The sequence below is a fragment of the Olea europaea genome, chromosome 1 (assembly GCF_002742605.1).
Source record: "Olea europaea var. sylvestris chromosome 1, O_europaea_v1, whole genome shotgun sequence".
NCBI classification, from domain to species: domain Eukaryota; kingdom Viridiplantae; phylum Streptophyta; class Magnoliopsida; order Lamiales; family Oleaceae; genus Olea; species Olea europaea.
In genome coordinates this window covers 7,238,584-7,248,712 of record NC_036237.1, presented here as the reverse complement: position 1 = coordinate 7,248,712, position 10,129 = coordinate 7,238,584, and the positions used below count along the sequence as shown (strand labels likewise).

The 10,129-nt window shown below is 38.0% G+C and overlaps 1 protein-coding gene across 1 annotated transcript; it reads right to left on the bottom strand.

The window, feature by feature from the left end:
- Window positions 1-350: 350 nt before the first annotated feature.
- LOC111403784 (transcription factor bHLH118-like) lies at window positions 351-954 on the bottom strand. Its single transcript, XM_023032410.1, has 2 exons — window positions 781-954; window positions 351-620 (listed from the first exon to the last, which is right to left on the bottom strand). Exons 1-2 carry the CDS (start codon window positions 952-954, stop codon window positions 351-353), a joined length of 444 nt encoding a protein of 147 aa, XP_022888178.1.
- Between the last annotated feature and the right edge of the window lie 9,175 nt (window positions 955-10,129).

The window sequence follows — 10,129 nt, the reverse complement described above, 5'->3', positions numbered from 1 at the left end:
GTTGCAACACTTCATTTCAAACCTGCATCCTTTCGAAAAGTTGCAACACTTCATTCTTCCAACTTTGGACCGCAATTTCTCATTCATTCGGAATTGGTTTCGAGATTTCAAATATACCACGATGATCTACTCGACAAGAAGAATAAGTTGGTCGATTTACTTTTATAATTTGACCATCGGATCAAGTCCGAATATTCAATTGAAGTTGACACGAAGTCACACCTTTTGATTTTCCCAATTTTACACTTAACCAATTTTCGGTTAATTTTTGAACCAATTCCAACAGAATTATATGGAGTGACATTTCATTTGCTTTTGTAGAAACACAGCTAACAACATTAAGCCCTCTCTCAAGTAATTCCACAAGAACTCTTGAGATGGGGAACACCTTCCTCTTTTAAGCTGCTACTGATCAGAATTTCTGCACCATCCCAGCAGGGGTTCACTGTGACTAAACTATGCGAAAAACTAGTGGAACTTTCACCGTTGTTGCTAACGTTGCCTGAATTTGACAACTTCTTTAGTTTGTCTCGCTGAAAACATAATTTTCTGATATTCTTTTGCATATCTGTTATGTAATTTATAGTCCGTTGCATATGATCTGATATGGTCTTCTTACCCTAAAACACCACGAATATCATGTTAGATCTGTATTTGTAAAATTAAATTAAGTCCTTTTATCGATAAATTTGGAGTTGACTGCATAATTATTATTGGATCTACTAGGACATAAAGCAATTAAATCCTTAAGAGGTCCAGCATGATTAATAATGAATTCACCTTTAGATATTCAACAGGAACAATTGATCGAAGAGAAGCATAGAGATTAGCCATTTCTTGCCTTCTTTGTCTTTCTAGATCTTTGTGAATAAGTTTCTGAATATTGGATCCATCAGAAGTACTCCCATCCTTATTTCTTGAATACCTAATGATCTCTGCCCTCCCTTTTCCCATCTGCTAGTACTATGATTACTATTTTTCGTTAAAGTATGATTCATAGACAGATCTTGCAGGATTTGATCTCGTTTTAAAACAGAAGGGGGCTGAAAGACCAAATCATCGCTGCGTTGTAAAGGAAACATCTCAACCGTATATCATAAAAGATTCTCAGATCCAAGCCTTCTTTTACTTGAATGGAGTTTTAGGGTGCTGCGATCTCGCTATGGCCCTCAATGCTTCGATTACCTACAAAAATCTATATGAAAATGAAAAAGGCCCCGCCACTATAATCTTGTTGAATATTTTTATGAATGTTGATTTTCTTAAAAATATTAAATTGCGAACCCGAGCATCCAGAAGTGTTTTCATACTTGAATGGAGTTAAACTTTTGGTCCGATATCAACGCTGATTAACATAATTCTTATTTAAATTTAGTTCATTCAATTGGACAAGAACGAAAATTGGTGAAGTAAATAAAGGAGGCTAGGGTTTCCTATTGTGATAGTGCAATAAAAACCTATAAAACAAATAAAAGAACGTTTATACATATATAGACTTACAAGTAAAATGGTTACGGTCTTGTAATTAATATGATATAACAAATAAATTGTAATATCAGCAGAATCTCCAACTTGAAAAGAATCCCGCCATAGCTATCTCTCAAATACAATTCCCATCAATGAAATCACTATATTGATAAAAAAAAAATTCATTCAAAGGTCACAATTATATGTATGTGTTGACACACTAAAAGTGCAGCCCAAATCAAATAACCCAAAGAGTGAAGCCCAATTGGGGAGTCCAAGATAAAGGTCCAAATAGGATTATTGATAAATGCATTGGAAGCCCACGAACACAGTGACATCATCGTCCAAGCTTGCAAGATGCCCAGAATCTGAGCGAATGGAGTGCCTTACGGTCGTCCATAGCGATGACCCCGTTCTCGCCCAAACCTTCGAATCGCTCAGGATCTTAGCAAATATAAAATATTATGGTTGTCCAAAATAAAAATTTTTAAAACAGTTATTGAGTAATCTTATCACATTGCACGATTCAAGGAGTCCAGTTGAAGGCGGTTGAACGACAAAGAGTAATGGCAGCAGTTAGAGACGGCAGTTCCACGATAAGTTAGCCACCATAAAGAAAGTGGGTAGTTATAAAACAATCAAGCAGTTTCCAAGCAGTTTGTCATGGGGAAGTCATCAAGGGAATATAAAAAGGAAGAGAAGACATAGAATAGAGACCTGAATCAAACACTCTCAAACAGAGAATATGTAATTTTAATATCTTAGCTTAAATTTAAACACTTCTTTTAATACTCGTGTGCTTGCGCCCCTTGGAGGCATTCTATTTATTTCCAATTGTAAATCATCGCCTATAAAACACCCCTTTTTGGGACTTTGTCTCAAGAGATCTGTTCCTTACACAATCGTCTAACCCCTTTTTTAATTGTTAGCTACTACTCGCACGAAAAAATTTGGCACACTCAGTGGGACCTTGGTGTTTGGTGTTGAGGATATAAAAAGTGAAACAATATGCCTCTCAAATCTGATAAGGAAGCAGCAAGTCAGGGAGGAGTCCAGTCTGTGATCGAGCGATATGAGGAGCAGCAAAGCTCTTCACAAATAGAGGAACAGAGTCAAAGCAGTCACAGTCGTTACGAACCAATGATAGAGTTGAGTCCTCGAACCATGCGTACATTGCTTGGAGAACTCACACAAGATGTCGTTGAACAGATAAATCTACGAAATGTTCATAATATGGAAAGATTTACCCAGAATGAGAATGCACATTATGACAACATGGCCAAACAACTGAATACATTAAATGAAATAATGAATAAGTTAGTAGGCCAAATTTGTCAACCAGTTGTGCCTATTGCAAGTCACTTTCAAGGTAGGACAATTGTAGGACATAATTCCCCAGTCCTAAGTCCAAATCAAGGGATAGAACCACCTTTTAGTTCGTCTACTTCAAACCAGGGGATGGTGTAATGCCAAATCGGAATAGTGGTAATGGTACATCTAACTTGGGGGGTAACATAAATGTAAGAGACAATGTCCTAAATAATGGACAGAACACCCCACGTGTTAATGATGGAATAAATATTCAGGCTAATAGTAACAATGGCCCAAATCATGGCAACTTTGTTGCCAACCAAGGACCAAACATCAGGCCTCAGGCAAATCAACCGATCAACCAACCTGTAGGAATTCCATATGACCCCAATGTCATGTTGAAAAATCAAATTATGGAAATAGTACAGGATCAAATGGCTTTTGGGATTCGTCCTGTCATTAGGCCGACTTACACAAAGTCATATCCTGATTGGGTAGACCAAGCATATTTATGGCCTAGAGGGTATAAAGTGCCAAAATTCTCATTATTTACCGGTTTAGGAGAGATGTCTACTCTAGAACACATAGGGCGATTCACACTACAAAGTGGTGAAGTAACCGACTACCATAAAATGAGGTTGTTCCCTAGTTCATTAACAGGAGTAGCTTTCTCCTGGTTCATCAATTTGCCAGCGAACTCTATTCAAACATGGTAACAATTGGAGCAATTGTTCCATACTCAGTTTTATAAGACTGAGTCTGAAGTTACTTTGGCCGATTTGGTGAATCTACGTCAAATGCCAAACGAATGGGCAGAAGGTTTCCTTCAAAGGTTTAAGACAACAAAAATTAAATGTTTTGTACCTTTGCCCGAAAAGGAGTTTGTCAAAATCGCTCAAAGTTGTCTAAGTTTTGATTTGAAAAAGATATTTCAAGACAGGGAATTTCCTGATCTTTTCCAATTGAGCGCAAACGTGATTAGGTATGAACGATTAATAAGAGAAGAAGAGCAAATAAAAAATTCTAGCAAGGGGACTTATTATAGAGACCCAAATTTTGATGTTCATACCATTGATGACAAGTATTACGATCAAACCGAAATGTGTTTGGTCGAATTAATCAAAGGAGATGCATATACTTGTCCTATAACGGCTAAGCCTAGATCGTCGGGTAAAGATGAGCCTATAAAAGATGAAAACAAAAAGGCTAGAACGTTCTCGTTTGATGTAACCAAAGTTGACCTTATATTTGATAAACTATACAAGGATAAGCAGATAAAGCTGAGCGATAAACATAAGTTGTCAAGCCCTGAACAAATCAAAGGTAAAAAATATTGTAAGTGGTTTAATGCATGGTCACATTTGACTAACAACTATTTGATTTTTCGCCATGTGTTGCAGGACGCCATTGAATCAGGACGAATTACGTTTGAGGATAAGAAGAAGATGGCAGTAGATGAAAACCCTTTTTCCACGGCCACTTGGGGTAAACATGATGACGACTGGTTTCAAAAAAAGTTGCCAAAATTCAAGTTGGTTATAGACGACGGAGAGGAGGACCCTCGGCCACACCCCAGTGTCTTTGAACGTGTCAAAGGGAAGGAGCTTAAAAAGAATGAAGACGTCATGTGTGCAAGATGTAAAGGAGAAGTAAGTGCAAATACAGAGAAACCAGGGATATGGCAGCACCACCATCGCCCTAGTTTTTTCCCAAACACTCAGCCTATTAGAGGGGGAGGTACATCATTCTATAGGGGATTGCCTTTTGAGAAGCAGTTCAGGTCAATAAATAATGGGAGAACATTCAAGCCGCAACCTCACCAACCAAATGTATGGCATTCGTTCCAGTATAATGCAGGAAGGGTGATACCTTTCAACGAGATAACTAGAACCCAACAAAGGCGTTTTCAACGAAATTATGGATGAATGATGAGGCAACAACAGGGAGCGCCACGTCCTAAGGTGCCTAAACTACTCAAGGTAGCCAATCAAAATGTTCTCGAAGACAGTGAAAAGACTGGTACAGATAAGTCGATCGAAGAATTGCCAGAGAATTCTTCTGGGAGATCGAAGTTTGAGCGAGATAGAACGAATGAAGAAGATCCAGATCAGCCCCTTACTATTCAGTTCGGTACGTTACCTCCTGTCACGGTTAATAACTATTTACTAGCCAAGAGTTCAAGATCAAAGAGAAAGAAGAAGAAGAAGAAAGGGAGGATAACGAAGAAGAAACATGTGTGCTGGAATGTGAAGAAAGCCAAACTTCTAGAGGGGCCTACAATGATGAAGAGGATGATGGTATGACGGACATCGAAGAGGAAATTAATCTGGAAGCAGAAAGAAGACAGAGAGGAGTATCGTGCAATACCCTGTTGAAGCAACTACATAGAGAAGGTGTTCGTGAAGTGAATTTGTTGGGAGAACCATCTGGGCGTTCTTTTGATTATTATGTGTTGTATGGGACACCCAAGAAAAAAAGGAGAGTACCTCGCTTTGAAAAGTATGGGTCACCTCCAAGAATATTGCCTCCTCCCACAGGTTGAGTAACCGAAGAAGAAGCATTAGAAAACAATAAAAAGGAAATTCAGGAAGCGAAAGCTCAGTGCGACATACTACATGTTGACTTATCACAAAAGGATAATTCAACAGAGAACAAGCACGAAGTGGAAATAGATGTTGCCGAAAAGGTTATTTTTAAGAGACCAGCCATGAAGTTAACTAAACACTTGAGGCCATTGTACGTTAAGGTTTTAGTTAACGGTATACTTGTGGCGAAAGTACTTATCGACAATGGAGCAGCTATAAACACCATTCCATCTAGGATGATGAGGAAATTTGCAAAGATGGAAAGTGATATGATTCCAACAGAAGTCATCCTTACAAGTTTTAATGGAGGAGCAACTTCAACTAAAGGGGTTATGCCATTGGACATAACTGTGGGGACAACTACTAGGACCACAGTCTTCTTCGTAGTAGATGGTCCTACTAGTTACAATGTGTTATTAGGAAGGGATTGGATACACGGAAGTCGCTACATACCCTCATCGCTCCATCAATGCCTGATTTTCTGGAATGACAAGGGTGAAGTAGAAGTGGTGCGGCAGATTATAGACCTTTTGTCACAGAAACAAACTCAGTGAAAAGGTTCATGTATGAAGGAAATTACGGACCTGTCAGAGTAGTCCAAGATGGAAAAGAAACTCAAATTATCGCACAGAGTGAAGAGCCATTTTTAGTAGATGCACTCACTGAAATGTTCAGTTAAATGAGGCCAAACATAGTAGCCCTAGAGAGCCAGTAATTGGCAAAAAAGTAATCAAGGAGTTTTAAATGAATTGTAAGCAACAAAGGTAAATGGTCGATGTTCAGGCCTTCAAAGCCAAATTAATGGCTTTCAATGAAGAATGTAAAGACAAGACGAAAGAAGAAGTAGCATTGAAAACATTGGGAGACAAATTGGCAGTGTTCGAGTTGGAACAAAGTATTGGCCAAAAAGTCAACAAGGTGGATTGTTTAGAAGAAGAAGTACCTATAAGGGAAATGGACGATGAAGTAATGAGGATCACCAAGCCTGGATACGCTCAAGCATAAGACCCTCTAATTAAAGTGAATATTGGCAATGAAGGGGAAGATCGCCCAACATTCGTCAGCCAAATGCTCGATCAAGAGGTTAGTGATAAATTAATCGCTTTACTAAAGGAATATAAGGATTGTTTTGCTTGGGAATATGAACTTATGCCTGGTTTAGATAGAGATTTGGTGGAACATAGATTGTCAACCAAGCCAAATTTTAAACCTCATAAACAACCTCCTAGGCGCTTTGCTCCTAATGTACTTCCTGAGACAAAGAAAGAAATAGAGCGATTATTAAAAGCAGGCTTTATCAGAACAGGCAGATATGTCGAGTGGTTGTCCAATATCATGCTAGTACTAAAAAAGAATGGTAAATTAAGAGTGTGCATAGACTTTAGGAAACTAAACATAGCAACACCCAAAGATAAATATCCAATGCCTACGGTAGATTCTTTAGTAGACTCGACTGCTGGACACGTAATGTATTCCTTCATGAATGAGTATTCAGGATACAATCAAATTTATATAGTTGAGGAAGATATACACAAAACTGCCTTTAGATGCCCTGGATCTCTAGGATGTTTTGAATGGATAGTTATGCCTTTCGGCCTGAAAAATGTAGGAGCGACTTATCAAAGGGCAATGAACTTGATTTTTCATGATATGATAGGCAAGTTTGTTGAGGTGTATATAGATGATATAGTGGTCAAATCCATTAAAGAAGATGAACATTTTGAACAATTGAGATGTTCATTTGAGCGAATGAAGCAATATAAACTAAAATTGAATCCCTTGAAATGTGCATTTGGTGTTAATGCAGAAAACTTCCTTGGTTTCTTAGTCCACAAAAGGGAGATTGAACTTGATAAAAATAAAGCGAAGGTCATTTTAGAGGCCAAACCACCTAGCAATAAAAAAGAATTGCAAAGGTTTCTAGGCCAAGTAAGCTTTCTAAAGCGCTTTATTTCTAACTGTGCAGGGCGAACTAAAGCTTTTTCACTGTTTTGAAAGCTGAAAAATCAGGACGAATTCGTATGGAAAGAAGAACATCAAAAGGCTTTTGAAAGTCTAAAGACATATTTATCAAGTCCACCAGTGTTGGTGTCACCAATCCAAGGACGGCCAATGAAATTGTATATATCGGCTGAACAAGAGTCAATAGCTGGAATGGTCGTGCAAGAAGATCAATTTGGTGAAGAAAGGGTGATTTACTACTTGAGTAGACGGTTAACAAAATATGAATGTAATTACTCTGCCATTGAAAAATTATGTCTTGCATTGTATTTCACATGTACGAAATTAAGGGCTTATTTACGACCCGTAACCGTTTATTTGATTTCTAGAGTAAATTTGGTTAAGTTTATGTTTTCTCGCCTTATTTTACACCAAAGGGTAGACCTTTGGACTTCAGCGTTATCAGAATTCGAAATACAATACATACTCCAAAAGGCAATCAAAAATCAGGCTTTAGCTAACTTTCTGGCCGATCATCCATGCCTTGACATGCCTGAAGAAATTGAATTAGAAATCGATTCATTCGAATTAAAACCTTGGGTTTTATGTTTCGATGGGTCAAAAACCTCTAAAGGTGCAGGAGTAGGAGTAGCATTGATAAATCTTTTAGGGATTTGTTACAAGTTCCCATTCACTTTGGATAGGATGTGCACCAACAATCAAGCCAAATACGAAGCCTTAATCGTGGGCTTAAAATTAATGATAGATATGGAGATAAAGAATGTGATTGTTCGAGGCGATTCTCAATTGGTAATTCACCAATTGATCGGTGATTTTAAGTGCCAAAGTGATTCCATTATAAGTCAATATGAAATCGCCCAAGAATTGTTGGAAGAATTCGACCACGTAGAGCTTCAATATGTTAATAGGATATATAATGACATAGCAAATGAGTTGGCCCAGATGGCCTCAGGGTATTCAAAGGCTTTAAATTGGAAATCTACTTGTGAATATGGAGTAATATTGCCCATAGTCCAAAGAAGGGCGAGAAGGATTGAAATTCATTGCATACAAGATGGAGATGCAATAGACTGGAGGGCAGAGATTAAAAAGTTCTTTAAAGAACTTAATGAAGGAGGTAGTAAAAAAATGAAGTTGCGTTTGCTAAACTATACATTGATAGATGAAGAGTTGTTTAAGAAACGCTCTGATGGTATATTACTAAAATGTGTAAGTTTGCAAGAAGCCAGAACAATCATGGCTGAAGTGCATGAAGGGATATATGGAGCTCATCAAGCTGGCCAAAAGATGAGATGGTTAATTATTAGGAATGGATATTTTTTACCCAAGATGGGAGAATCATGTGTTCAATATGCGAAGAGTTGTCTAGTGTGCTAAAAGCATGGTCCAATACAAAGGGCGCCAGCAAGAGAGATGGCACCCATTATCAAACCCTGGCCGTTCAAGGGTTGGGCGATAGACCTGATAGGAAAGATTTATCCCCCATCGTCCAAGCAACATACATTTATTATAGTTGCAACTGATTTTTTCACTAAGTGAGTAGAAGTGATATCTTTAAAGGAGATCACTCAAAAGAGTGTCATAGAATTTATCTGTGATCATATTATTTATAGATTTGGGATTCCACAAACTTTGATGGTAGATCACAGAACTTCTTTGAATGGAGATCAAGTGAAGAAATTCTTGAGCGAGTTTGGAGTTAAGTTAGCGAACTACACACCATATTACACTCAATCCAATGGACAGGCAGAATCTTCTAATAAGATTCTAAAAAATATCATAAGGAAAATGATAGATGAAAATGTCAGAAATTGGTACGAATGTCTAAACAAGGCCTTATGGGCTTATAGGACGTCGTCTCGGTCAAGTACCAAAGTTACTCCTTTCCAACTTACTTATGGACAGGAGGCCGTTTTGCCTATGGAAATCAATGTGCAATCAATCAGAGTGTGTTTGCAACATAAGTTAAGAGATGGTGAGTATACCGAATCACTAGTTCAAAACTTATTAGAGTTGGAGTCTTAGATAGATTGCAAGTTCAAAAACAAAGGATGACTAAGTTTTATAATAAAAAAGTTATAGCCAAGTCATTTAGCTTGAGCGAATTGGTTTGGAAAACAATACTCCCTTTGGGTAGCAAGGATCCAAAGTATGGCAAGTGGTCACCCAATTAGGAAGGGCCATATAAAGTAAATAGCGTGTTGCCTAATGGAGCCTATCATTTAGAAGATTTAGATGGCACCAAGCACATGAAGTTCATTAATAGCAAATATTTAAAAAAGTATGTTCCTTCCTTATGGGAAAGTGAACAAATAAAAGCGTAATCAATATAATTGCATTGAACGATCGTAGATAAATAAGGCAAGAACGAAATACTTTCAAATAAATTCCTATGTTGTCAAATATTCATTACAAATTGTGAGATACAAAATACTAAATGCTCTATGAGCTACAATTGAGAACAAACTAATTTCTCGGTCGATCGCCAAGTAAGAGGGTGAACCGGCCTTGATCGCCTTCTTGATCGCACTACTGCAAGGGCAGGCAGAGAGGCCGAGAAGCACTCTCAACAAGCAAAAAGGAAAAAAAAGCACCCTCAAATCACCTGCCTAATCGCATTGCAGCAATAACGGGCAAGGAGACCGAGAAGCACTCTCAGCAAGCAAAGTGGCTTCAAAGGCATCCTCAAAAATCGCCTTCCATCATTGAACTCCTTATAAAGAACATGGAGACGATGGAAAGGCCTTTGCTGGCCAATGAATATTTCCTATATCTCCCATACCAAAGGTGACATCAAGACAGAT

What these genes read in the sequence shown, in the direction of transcription:
- LOC111403784 (XM_023032410.1), bottom strand. Translation starts at nt 954, where the DNA reads ATGGGAAAAGGGAGGGCAGAGATCATTAGGTATTCAAGAAATAAGGAT. An exon ending in TTCCTGTTGAATATCTAAAG is followed by an intron (nt 621 to 780) that starts GTGAATTCATTA and finishes GTGGTGTTTTAG; the next exon opens with GGTAAGAAGACCATATCAGA.